The sequence below is a fragment of the Mastigoproctus giganteus genome, chromosome 2 (assembly GCF_048544385.1).
Source record: "Mastigoproctus giganteus isolate SK-2022 chromosome 2, ASM4854438v1, whole genome shotgun sequence".
NCBI lineage: Eukaryota > Metazoa > Arthropoda > Arachnida > Uropygi > Thelyphonidae > Mastigoproctus > Mastigoproctus giganteus.
In genome coordinates, this window is record NC_143576.1 from 64,980,540 (window position 1) to 64,994,389 (window position 13,850).

The 13,850-nt window shown below is 37.2% G+C and overlaps 1 protein-coding gene across 1 annotated transcript in view; it reads right to left on the minus strand.

The window, feature by feature from the left end:
- The window catches only part of AsnRS (asparagine--tRNA ligase), a 384,567-nt gene extending 381,636 nt beyond the window's left edge, over window positions 1-2,931 (minus strand). Inside the window, exon 1 of the mRNA XM_090368498.1 lies at window positions 2,673-2,931. Coding sequence (XP_090224624.1) covers window positions 2,673-2,712 — 40 coding nt within the window. The 5' untranslated portion in view covers window positions 2,713-2,931. The remainder of the gene's footprint in view (window positions 1-2,672) is intronic.
- Window positions 2,932-13,850: the final 10,919 nt, after the last annotated feature.

Consider the following 13,850-nt stretch of genomic DNA (forward strand, 5'->3'; position numbering starts at 1 on the left):
CTGACTCTTACTGCACTTGCTCCCACTCCTGTATGTTCTTCCCATTCTCTTTTCAGCTCAGACGAAGAAGCTTTATGGTTTTTAAGGCACAAGCACTTCAAAATGCAGTTCTGTTTTGGCGTAGAGACTCTGTTGTGTCCCGTTGCTTTTTTCCTATCAGCAGAACCAGTATTCTTGAGTTTGGAAAGAAATCTACTCACTGTCGTCTGATTACAAGACACTTTATAATATGATGGGAAGAACATTCTCATGAAAAGCAACAATAGCACTCTTTCTTCATGGAGTCAACTGCACGTAATTTGACATCCTGACACAAGCAAGGAATGACTGCAACTATTGCAGAGCATGATTATATAGCTGAAAGTAACAGCTGATGGAATATTACATCATCACCTACACATGTCAATCTTATTTGATGAAATCTGTAAGAAATATTGCCATATACTTACATTATTCAGATGACAATTACAATTTTAAGGGGTGATGCACTTTCTTTGAATGCCAGCGTATATAGTATGCATGAATAGGAAATGTGAAGAAAACTTTTGTCTAACATATAAGTTACTGCTATAGCATCATGTCTATATGTAGCAAACTACTAAGTAGTTGAGAAATGACATCATTTAAGTATATGTGATATTGTGAATACCTTCACAACGAGTTACCATGATATTATTATTATTAGCCATATGGTGCAAGGAAGTCTGAGGATTATGCTGCACCAGCCAAAAAAAAAAAAAAAAAATTCCCACATTACCCTGAGAGAGAAGGGAATCACCAAGAAAACAATAAAGAGAAAAATGATGATATTCAGCTCGTGACTCTGGGTTTGCCAAGCCCATACTCAACAGATGTGAGCCCCCTGAGGTAAATTGCACTACCTTGGATAAGTAACACTTCATCGATGGAGAAGACTACTGTTACTTATTCTAAGCAGATACCACCACTCAGATGGCACTGTTTCGGAGCTTGTTGAAGTTATACTTCACAACTGGGTTGTCATCACTGCAACACCAGGATACCTGCCACCCACTGATGAGCAGCCAACAAGCTCCAAAACTGTGCCATCTGGGTGATGGTATCAACCGAGAATAAGTAACAGTTGTCTTCTCCATTGGTGAAGTGTTATTTGAGGTAATGCAATATCGTGGTAACTCGTTAAGGTTATGACAATATGAGATGCACTTAAATGATCCCATTTCTCAACTACTTAGTTGTTATTGTTATTTGGTTTTTAGGAGCATTAGCAACTAAGGCCATATTGCTCCGGGATATGCGGTGGTCATTCCTTGACCTTTCCGCATCCTCCGTATTTGGTGGTGACGGACTCGAACCCCGGTCTAATCAAGAAGCGTGTGCTACGCACTGCTGCTCCTTCCCACCTGGCTACGGAGGCGCCTCAACTACTTAGTAGTTGGCTACGTATAGACATGGTGCTCTAGCACTAACTTACACGTTAGTTAACTTATACGTAACCTGAGTCTATTACCCTAAATGTATTATGTATCAAGTGTTGTCAATTTTTTCACATTTTCATTCATGTAGAACCATGCATCCCATTTTCAGACATGTTACAATTTTTTTGTTTTTTTTTCTTTTTTTTTTAAGGTTCCAAGTCATGGTACATACATTCTTTACCTATGGCAGTTTATTTATTAGTATTTTCTTCCAAGATATGAAAAGGAATAAATCACTTCCTCCAAGCCCTCTTATGGTTAGATGCCTATCCCAATGAGACATCTTACCAAGACAATCTGCCAAATAATTTCCTGAGGGTTCTCCCCTTCAGGAAAATTCCAGCTGAAGTATCATGCTCCTATGCATAAATCCACGTATGATCTAGACCCGGAAAAACTGCCACATAAAAAAAAATATATATATATATTTATTTAAGAAAAATTATCAATGAAGAATTTTGTTTTTGATTTCTGCAGAAATTCCGGGCTTATTATTATTAAGCATGTGGTGCAAGGAAGCCTGAGGCTTATGCTGCACCAGCAAAAAAAAAAAATTCCCGAGTTACCCTGTGAGAGTGAGACAAAGAAAGTAAGAAGTAGAAAGGAATCACCAAGAAAGAGAAAAATTATGATATCCAGCTAAGGACTCTGGGTTTGCTAAGCCCATAGTCAACAGATGTGAGCCACTGGGGTTACAGAACAAAGTAAAATTATCAATAAAGTATTTGGTTATTAATTTCTGTCCATATTACGGGATTTAACTAAATAATAGAACTAAAAAGATAGAAAGGACCACAAAATACTGCAAATAAATTAACTAAAATAAACCCTCAATTTTACTGACGATACTCATGACCGTATAGTGGTACTCTGCTGCAACAGAGTACCACTATACGGTCATGGTAAATTATCTTCGACCATTTAACGTCAAGATAAATAAAATATTGTTTTTATTGTTTATTTCAGTGGTTGTAATACAAATATATACAGAGTAACCACTTAAAATTCAATTATTTTGGACATAAATGGTTTCAATAAAATAACTTCGATTTAACGGGCATTTGGCAATAACGGATATCCTCCTCACTTTCCCCTATCAATCCATAAAATCGAGGGCTTACTGTATTGCAATTTAAAAATTTTCAGTTGCATAAAGCTTGAACGTGGCAATAAATTGGAAAAAAAGGCACTACTTAACAAGTTGTCTTTACTCACCTATCTGAATCCTTTCCATTTTCTTTGTTAAGCCTGCCATTACTAATTTATAATACTTACAAATAATTATTATGTGCTGAAATTAAAAATTCATATCAGTCATCTCACGCAATCTGAACACATGTAAACCAAACAAGAAAGGTAATAACAGCAGGCCGAACCTACACCAATAAATCTTTAAATATGAATGAATGATGAAATCACCCTCTACATTACAAGTACCTGCAACATGGTTTCCCAGTATGTCACCACATAGTACACAGAGTAGTAAACATTTTATTTTTTTCCTTCTTCTTATTATTATTATTAATATTAAAAATAAAACAAAAATTAGTTTATACTCAATGGTAGCAAGACACAAATTTCCATATTCATAAACACTCCAGCCATTCTACCAATTTGTCTAATTCTTCTTTAAATTTATTCAACAAAAGCACCACAATTTCTTGCACACCAGAAATCAATTGTTGGAAGTTTGTCCCAAAATCCGATTATTCTCTAGCAGAAACCAAAAATATTCCGCATCAGTTCTGCAACCATCTTTTTTTACCGCCATCCGCTTTTTTTTACCGCATAATTGTCGTCTTCTGTATGACGTACTCGAAGTAACGAGGCCATCAGCATTTAGTTTATTCTGTCCAAAATGCGGATCTCCTCTCAGATGACTAAGTTCCAGGCGCTGCAATTTAGACGATACCCTTCTTGTTTTTTTCGCATAGGCTAGTGTTGTTATCATTGCAGTGCCACCTGCAAGACAACAGAGACAAAATGAGTCTGCCACTACGGAAGCAAACCAAACTAATTGGCGGGTACTCGTTCCATTTCCTCAGTTTGCTGTTTGCTTTTAGAAAAATTAAGAGTGAATATAGGTCAACTGAGATAGTACCAACGGGGCAACAGAAGAAAGAAGCTGATCACAAAAGTGAATATAATGCTAAAGAAAGACAACAGCAAACACGAGTCCTGTTATCAGAGAATTGAAAAATAGCTGGACACCCTCAAGCAGAACCTCCTGGCACTCACCAAGAGACTGCGGCAATATAGAGAGTGTGTGTCCAGAAAAAACTGGAGAACCAGATATTTAATGAAAACGAGAAAGTCTTCTACAGCCAAATCGGACAAGACGAAAAAAAAGGAAGGGAACAGACCCCCCCCTCCCCCCAAGCAGAAGACATTTGAGTTCTGGAACAAACTGTGGAACAGGGAAGTTAGGATCCTGACCAGTTGCATTACCAAAAATATTTCAGACCACTTCGAATACTGAACATCATGGCCTAGCAGCAGAAGGGAGGTATGCAAAGGAGCAAATGATGCTCCTCTGAAAATTGGCCATTGATACAGCAATTATGCATTGCTGCATTGACTATTTAATTCAGCAATTATGGAGCAAACGTAGAAGAAGCAACACAACCTGACACAGGGCCTACGTCGACTACCAACAGGCTGTCGAAACCGTGTCCCTTAACTGGCTGTAAGAAACACTGTAGATCTACAAATGCAACAGATACTGATTCACTTCCTAGAAGCTACCATGGCGAAATGGAGGACCATCATCAAGGTTGAGTACATCACGACTATACCGATTGCCAACAGAATATGAATCTCCCAGAAAGATTCCAGAGCTTACTCTAGTTCTGCCTAGCATGCAACTCACTGTCCATCATGTTGAACAGCAGCAAGTAGGATATACTGTACCTTAAAAGTAAGGGGAGAAGAAATTTAACTCCAACAGCTACACTTAATCATTGAGTTCTGCATTGACATCAGGATGCAATTTCGAATAGAGAAATTCAAAACCCATGGACTGTATAGAGATGGCGGAAAATGAGGGAAAAGCATCCACGTACTTAGGAACCTGCTAAAAACAAAGCTGGATAGTGGAACACGATAAAAGTCATAAACGCCTACTCCTGTGTGGCTTTTACCATGTATTATGGCTTATAGCAGGGGCGGATTTAGGCATGGTATTTATGGGCTGCAGCCCAGAGCCCCGTTCAATCAAAGGCCCCCCCTTCGCGGTGAAAAAAAATAAAAACAATTTAAATTAAAAATTTAAGAAAAAATAAATTATACAAAATTTTTTCGTACCTAGATAAAGTTTAAATCGTTGGTTTGCAACACTACTGGATTTGAATAAAATATCAAATATCAATGTTTTAAATGACAGTAAATAGTAAATACGGCTCCGTCTTCTATCGCCACTGTCGGTAGTCGGTAAAATCAAAATATACTTTTGATTTTACCGACTTTGTCACTAAGGTGATACTTTGTCATTTGTCAATTATGCAAATAATGTGGGAACGTCAGAATTGGGGGAGTGCAAATCTAGTCCCTCTAAAGCGTGTTAGCTTAGCGTAACTCTCTCAGCGTTTGACATTTGAGGTTATGTATAGTACAATATAGTTGAATGTGCTTCGTTTCTTCACTAGTAAGTATCGACAAATTTTACTAAATACTAAATAAATATAAGTTAAATCACTCTCCAGAAATCTTTTGTCGGCACGTAAATTCAATCGTTTTTTGCATTTCCTCGAATTGAGCCATAATAAAAATAACTGGACACCGTTTATTTTAAGTAAGCGGCGTAAGCTATAAGCTTGCCTACTTGACAATGACAATGTAAGATGTAAAATCTTACAAATTTAAAATAAAAATAATTGTTTTGCTAGAAGTAATATTAAAGTTTGAAGAACGGTAGATTTAGTGATGAGATAGTTTAAGCGTGAAAATTGAGAATAGTAGCAAAGGGGTAAACAAGTAATTCAAATAATATGAGAGAGCAAACAGGGACAGCAGGTCTAGGTAAAGGGGTGCCACATGAGAACTGGCGTGAAGGGGTTGCTTAAGGAAGAACAATAAGACGTGAAGCGGGATTATGCGAGGCGCCTCCTTGGATCTATGACATAGTTGGAGCCAAAACAGGAAATGAGTGGACTTCCAGTGTTCGTGTCAAATTAAAAACGGCGTCAGGCTGACTGATTTTTGGGTGTTGGGATTTTTGGCTGACTGATTTTTGGGTGTTTTAGAGAGAAAGGTGTGAAACGAAAACGAGTGTTTTTGGAGGTTGCCAGTGGACATAAAAGGGTCATAATGCCTGTGAGGAAAAAAAATAATAACAGTTCGATAAAAGGGTTGGTTTGCGCGCTAGGGAGACAGCTTGGGACAATTGTGTTGGCAAATGGTAAGGGAATGTAAACAGAAGGGAAGGATTGGTTGTGGGAGGCGTGCCAAACTTGAGGGGAAGAGTGCAGATCGAGGAAAGAAAATTTGAGAGAAAAGAGCATTCTGTGTCTGACTACTGTGTGGTGTGGTCAAAGGGGAGAAAGAAGATCATGGGTGCAAGTTGAAGTGGAGGTAGTCGAGTTTGGTAATGTAGGCCCTTGTAAACAGAATGAGCCAGGTATGTATACCTGTGAATATATCGTTTACACAAGAAGGTGCGTCATGTCAAGAGTGCCCCAGAATTGAAAGTAAGCCTGTCAGCCTCGAAAGAAAACTGGAGTGCCCCCAGCAGTCTCGAAGGAAAACCGGAGAGCCCAAGAAACTGAAGTAAGCCTGTCAGTCGCGTGGCAAACCTGAACGCGAGGACATTGGAAGTAGAGGCGAGTTCGGAAAGTAAGTCTGTTCCTTGTTTCTTTATTGAATCCTGAACTCAAGGACTCCTAACCTAGCTCTGTAAGGCGTTGAGTGATAGTCCTTGTAAAAGAAAGGAACATTCCTGTTGTTAATGATTATGAATAAATGTGAGGGTGGTTCAGGAGTAGTAAAATCAAAGTAATAATGTAAAAGAATTAGCAAAGAAATTATATTTATAAGGGTAGTACTGTAAGGATAGGTTAACCTATGTCATTAAATTAGGCCAAGTGCCAAACAAGGTAACATATCAGATGAGGTGCAAAGAGAAATAAATTTTATTAATATATAAACCTCATGAGTAAAGAGGGATGACTAAGATGATAACTAGGGTGGCTAGGATATTAATTAAGGCAGAATGGGTGACCTATAAGGAATGTTATTGAGATAAGAGGGTACCAGACGTAATACGTAATACAAAGATTCTAAAGGAGTAATAAGAGCTGAAGTAAATATTATTGATGTAAGAGAAAGAAAGAAAAAAAATTGGGTAAGGAATGATTGAGTAATCATTGTGGTGTCAGTTTTATGTAAAATACAACTGATACAAACCGATGTTAATAATTCTCATATTGAGAATAACTGAGAAAAAAAAAAAAAAAGAGAGAGAGAGAAGTGTATTGTAGCATGGTCTACATATATATATATGAAATTAGGAAGCTTGTATGTAATTATTTGTTTCTTTTATGTAAATGTTATATACTCATTAACAGTTTGTTAAATTTTGTAAACAAAATGTGTGGCTTCAATGTTGTGCTAACAACTGCTTTACACACCCTAAAAATTGGAATTTTCTGAAAATTGTAGTCAGATTTGCGTACGTGGGAGTGATAAAGGGGTCAATAGGGTGTTCAGCGAATTGCAAATTTTTAGGTAAGTTAGTAAGAAAAATTTTAAGTAAATAATAAAAATAATATAATAAAAAATAACATAAAAAAATAACCCCCCACAACAACTAACCTAATATGGTGGTGGATTGTTTTTTTAGGTTTATTTAAATTCTTTTCAGATTAAATAAATACCTAAAAAATGTCTGGTAGAAAATATAAAAGCGGAGCTGAAAAACGAAAAATACAATTAAATAGAGAAAAAGAAAGTAAATGTGCCAAAATTTCAAAATTTTTTGTATTGGAAAATAAAAAGGAGAATCTAAACGATATGCACCTATTGCAGTAATAAGCGAAAGAGAGAATAACTTAACCGAAGAGAAACAGAAAAAACAACAAAATGCATACAACAATAACGAAGAATTATTAGAACTAGAAACACAACCGAGAACCTCTAAAGACAATGTTGACATTGACAGACATTCAGTACCAGACAAAAATATACAAGACCTAGACGACGACCAGTTCTCTGAAGTCTCTGTTGCTGTTTTGCAAGAAGATAGTAATAAACAGGCAGAAAAGGCTTTAGAAAATGCAGAGTTGCTTGCTAAATATGTTGACGTAGGTTTGTGGCCTACACAGTTAAATGATAATTTTATTAATCACTGTCTCTCACATGAAATGACTTATTTCCAAAATAAAGATGCAAAAAATACTGGAAAGACCTTGGTTGTGCTATTCTACCAGTATGGGAAGTGTTTTTTGTCTAGTCTGCAAACTTTTCTTTAAAGTCCCTTCTCAATACACAACCGGATTCTCTGACTGGAAACATATAGGACCTTGTTTAGCAATTCACGAAAATTCTAATGAACATAAGAAATCATTATTAGTATGGTTAACACGTAAAGAAAATACGTCTGTTATTGACAAGCAGTTGCAGGAGCAACTAAGAAAAGATACGGAATGTTAGCACAATGTCCTAAAACGTGTTATTGCAGTGGTGAAATATTTAAGTGTAAGATTCTTAGTATTCAGAGGTCACGAGGTAATATTTTGGCTCTCAGCACAATGGTAATTTTATAGGGGCTCTGGAATTCCTAGCAGAGTTCGATCCATTCATGCGCGAACATATCCAACAGCGAGAACTGCGACCAAAGCCTTTCACTTCGTACTTATCAAAAACAGTTTATGAACAAATAATAGAAATTATGGGAAAACAAGTAATAAAAAGAATTATAGCTGATATAAATAGTGATGATGCAAAGTACTACTCAATTGTGATGGACTCGACACCGTATTTGTTCCACAATGACCAACTAGCTATAATAGTACGATATTGTTTTGAGGGAAAAGTGTATGAAAGATGTGTATCTTTCATCCAAATTAGTAGTCACAGTGACTTATCTTTATTCAATTCCTTACAAGAATTTCTAGAAAAAAATGGATTGCCACTGGATAATTGTAGAGGACAGTCTTTTGACAACGCTGCAAATATGTCCGGCGGATAGATACAATGGCTTGCAAGCACATCTCAAACAAAAAAATAAATGCGCTGATTAAGTGCCGTGTGCTGCGCCTTCCCTAAATCTAGTTGGTGGGGAAGCGGTTAAAGTTGCAACTCAAATTGTGAACTTTTTTGGAGTAATGCAACAAATATATGTTTTCTTTTCTGCAACTACCCGTAGGGGGGAGTTTCTAAATCGAGAAACAAAACTAAAATTTTCGATAAAAAGTTTAAGCCAGACTAGATGATCTTGTCACTATCATGCTGTTAGAGCTTTAAAAAATAGTTACGGTGATATCATGAACATATTAAAAACGTTTAGTGACAATATGGATGAGAAACTTGATTTTCGAAGAGAGGCACAGAATTTATATAATAATTTGGCGAAACTTGAAACTGCGATTTTAACTGTTTTTTGGGAAGAAATTTTAGAGAGATAGTGCAGACCCCAGACTTAGACATATGTGAAGGTGAGAAATTAATTACGTCATTAGAAGCGTTCGTGAGCAACATACGAGAACAATCAGATCAGAAAGTAAACGAATACTAGGAGACAGCCAAAAAATAAAAATAAAAAGGCAAGCACTTATCGTTTTTTCGGAGCCTGCAACTGACAGCTGAGGTTAGGCAGGCGAAGGCAGATAACGAGAAATCCTTGGCAAAAGATGCTAAGAAAAACAGCAAGGATTTCTTTACTTATATAAACTCTAAAAGGAAGGGGATAAATCTGATTGGTCCACTTGACATCGATGGTTCGACTGTTGATGATCCTGCTCAGATAGCAAACAAACTGAATGAGTATTTTGCATCTACATTCACACATGAGGAATTATTAAGGTTTGAAAACGGCAGAAGGTTATCAAATTGTAGCAGGATACTTAATGATTTTGTAATAACTGAGAACAAAGTGGAGGAGAAATTGTTGAAGTTAAGCATAAGAAAAGCACTTGGGGTGGATGGGATCTATCCAGTTATATTAAAGGAGGCGGCAAAGCAACTAAGCAAACCATTAGCCATAATTATGAGAGCATCCTTGGACTCAGGGGAGGTTCCCACGGACTGGAGATGCAGACGTACCCACGTAAATGTATCCCCAATTCACAAAGGGGGATCGAAGGGTGACACGAGTAATTACAGACCAGTTAGTTTAACTTCTGTTCCGGGTAAAATAATGGAGTCACTGGTTAAAGATACATTGCAGGATCATCTAGACAAGACTGCAGCAATAATTCAGACACAGACATGGGTTTGTTAAGGGAAAGTCTTGTTGACCAATTTGATAGGATATTATGATGTGGTTACAAAGGAACTGGATGCAAAAAATAATTTTGATATCATATATTTGGATTTCAGGAAAGCTTTTGACACTGATGCGCATGGAAGACTATTGTACAAATTGGAGCAGAACGATATTAAGGATAAGTTGCTACATTGGATAAAAGGATGGTTAAGTGGGAGAAGAACAGAGGGTCGTAATCAATGGGTGCTGCTCTTCGTGGACAAATGTTATTAGTGGTGTCCCACAGGGTTCGGTGTTAGGTCCACTGTTGTTTTGTATATTTATCAATGATATTGATGAAGGTATATCAGGCTTAATTTCGAAGTTTGCAGATGATACAAAGGTTGGCAGGGTTGTTAATGACAGTAATGGCAGTGTGCTACTGCAACGGGATCTAGATAATTTGGGCAGATGGGCTAAGAAGTGGCAACTGAAGTTTAACCTTGATAAATGCAAAGTATTGCATATGGGTAGAAGTAACCCCAGAGAAACGTACCAACTGTGTGGTACTACACTTAAGGTGGTAGAAATTGAAAAATACCTGGGAGTAATTGTGCAGTCAGATATGAAGTTTTCTGAGCAATGCAGACAGGCTGCCAGGGCAGGTCATGGGGTTTTGTCAATGATATATAGGAATTTTATAGTACAGGTCTGGAGGCCTCATTTTAGGAAGGATGTAGATTACTTGAGCGTGTACAGAAGAGGGCAACAAGATTGGTGAGGGGAATTAAGGGATCCTCTTACTAAGAGAGGCTTAAGTTCTGCAAATTGCAGTCGCTGGAGACTAGGCACCTGCGCGGTGATCTGATTGAGGTGTATAAGGCCTTGAATGGGTTGAGCACGCTGAATTCTGATGGGATCCTTCCACTTGTTCAGATTATGAAATTAAGGGGGAATAAATTCAAATTAAGAAAAGACAGATGTAGAATAGATGTGCGGAAATTTGCCTTTAGCCAGCAGGTGGTTAATTGCTGGAACAAACTTCCAACTGTCGTTGTGGAAGTTGATAGGTTGAATAAATTTAAGGAGGAACTGGACAGGCATTTGGAGGGAATGGTGTGTTTTTTTTTTTTTTTTAGCTGATGCTGCATAAGCTCATACACTTGCTTTCTTGCATCACATGCCACCACTACTACTACTACTATCTCCTTCGTGACCTGATTACAGACTAGCTTATATCTGCCATAGGCTTCCGAGTTGCTTGATAATTTATATGCATCCCATGCATTTTTCTTCTGTCTTACGAGTCTCATTAGTTCATTAGATAACCATTTAGGCCTAAACCTTGAACAATATTTCTTAATAGGTATGAAACTTTTAGTAGCATCCACGATTAATTCCTTGAATGCTTCCCACTTAGAATTTACTGTTGGTAACATCGTCAGTTGATCCCATTGTACAGAATTTAAAAACTTTCTGAGACCACTGTACTCGCCTTTACGGAAGCAAAAACCCTTTCCTTTACCCCTGATTGTAACTTAATCTTTAAGTAAATCCCACATCAGTACACTGTGATCACTGCCATCTAGTGGTTCCTTTATCTGCAAATTCTTAATACACGAATGATCACTGCTGATAACCAGATCAAGAGTATTACTCTCTCTGGTTGCCACTCGAACATGCTGCTGCAGAAAACAATCATCCAATAAATCCACAAAAGTCTGACTAGTGTGTGTGTGACCAACCCACAAGTTCCAGTCAAAATCCACGAAGAGCAGCACCCACTGATTACCACGCTCTGTCTTCTCCCACTTAACCATGATGATGATCAAATAAAAGAATTTTCAGCGAAAAAATGCAGAAGAGTTACTCTTTAAATGTCTTTAATGTATTAAAAATACTTACATTATATAACTCCTAGAATGTTTTATTTATTTTATTTTTAAGAATAGGTATTATATTTGCTTTTGTTTTTTTATCTCAGTCTTTATTCTTGACCTGAGAATTTGTTGTTTCGTTTTTTTGCTTGTTACTAAAAGTAATATCTAATACATTTTATTTTTTATTTATGTTTGATGTTTGTTATGTATACAAAACCTTTTTTCATTATAACTGTATATAAAAGATTTATATCCAAGTGCATCAAATAAAATAAAAAGTTCTTCAATGTCTGTTGCATATAAAATTTCCTATTTTAAAAAGGGTAAAAAAAGATTTTTCCTACAAAATGGCGAATGAGTCGCCACAACTAACCCAAATTTGGGTTAATTGGGTAGCCCCCCCCGCAAACAGTGTTAGTCCAGGGCCCCCAAAGTTAACGGACGGTCCGCCTCTGCTTATAGGACTTTTGCCATATGGCTTTTACCATTTCTTCTGTTGAATACTCCAGTTTCAAGTATACTCTTGCTATCCTTATTGACTTCGAGGTTGCTTTGATTGCCCTTGATGGGAAAGTGCCCTCGAAATATGTCATGTCGAATGTTCCCAGGAACTTAATCTTCTAATTAAGAGCAATTTTTCTAATAGATTTATCACCGTCAGATCTAAGTACAGACAAATTTTGAGTGAGATCTTTCAAGAGTGTCCTCAAGGCTCCATTTTGGGACCACTTCTCTGGAATTTTGTTTTGCAAGGTTGGATTACCCGAACCTTTGACAACGTGAAGATCATCGCATATGCCGATGATTTGACAGTCCTTGTTAGTGGCAATTCAAGATTTTCAATTGAAATATCTGCCGAGAAAGTTTTTATCTGATTTTCAACTATGACCAGTTGAAAATAAATTAAAAATTAGTCCTACCATTACAAAAATTATGGTTCTTGGCTCTAAATTGGAGTTCGTCTACCACCAAGAGTTAAAATAACCAATACATAAATACCTCTAGTAACCGAAATTAAACTTTTGGGAATAACTATTGACAGCAGCTTAAATTTTCTCCCTCATTTATCCAATCTGAAAATTAAGATTAGAAATTTCACCAGTGTTCTTTTCAGAGTTTCTAGAACTGCGTGAGGTCTTTGTAGATTTTTAAGGATTTATTATAACTTTGTGTTTCTTCCTATGGTTACCTATGCTGCTGGCGCTTGATTCCATAGGGTAAGGAATGAAAAAAATTTCAATGAAAATTGATGTCAATCCAGCATGCAATGTTACTTTACATTTTAAACATTTGTCAAACGGTTTCAACACCTGGTTTGCATATTTTAGCTGAGACGTTACCACTCGAACTCTATGTAAATTTCAGACGCTTATGTAATTGCCTGGAACGTCAGATCCTTGGAACTTCTATTAACACTCAAGTCGATGATAAAGCTGAATAACAAAGAATTTTATTATTATTATTATTGCTCTTATATTATTATTTTTTTTTTATGAAAACCCCAAACACGAAAGGTATCAAAACATATAGTACTTAGTACCGTGCATGGGTTGAAAGAGAAGTATGGGGGTAGGGGAATGCCGGAAACTTTGCTCTAGAGACTAAACATGGGTTTCACCACTTCAAGCCTCCAATAAGCAAAGTGGTGGTATTCACCGGTTGATGAAAGTCATCTACAACCTACTTGGGGGTTCCACCTCGTGACGGGTATTGCTATCAAGTACACAGGGTGGTTTTTGTTATGTCTGGTGTTACTGTTGGTCGAGGAACTCTCTGACTATTCTACACGTGTTCAGGATTGCGACTTTCTGGAGATCCTCGTAGGTGTTCGGTGGGAGACCTACTGCTACTAGGCTGTTATGTAGGGTTTTTGGCACCATACCTGTGGTTGAGACGATGATCGGGATGTTCGTTACTTGTTGTATATGTCACATCTCTTTGATCTCCCGTCTTAGGTTCGTGTACTGCCTAATTTTTTGCCCACGGGTTTTCTGCGGATTGCCAGTGTTGGGTACCGCTGTGTCAATCAGATAGGTAGCCTTTTCCTTCTTGTCCACAAGGTTTATGTCTGGTCTGTTGTGCGGGATTGTACTATCCATTATTATGGCGCGGTCT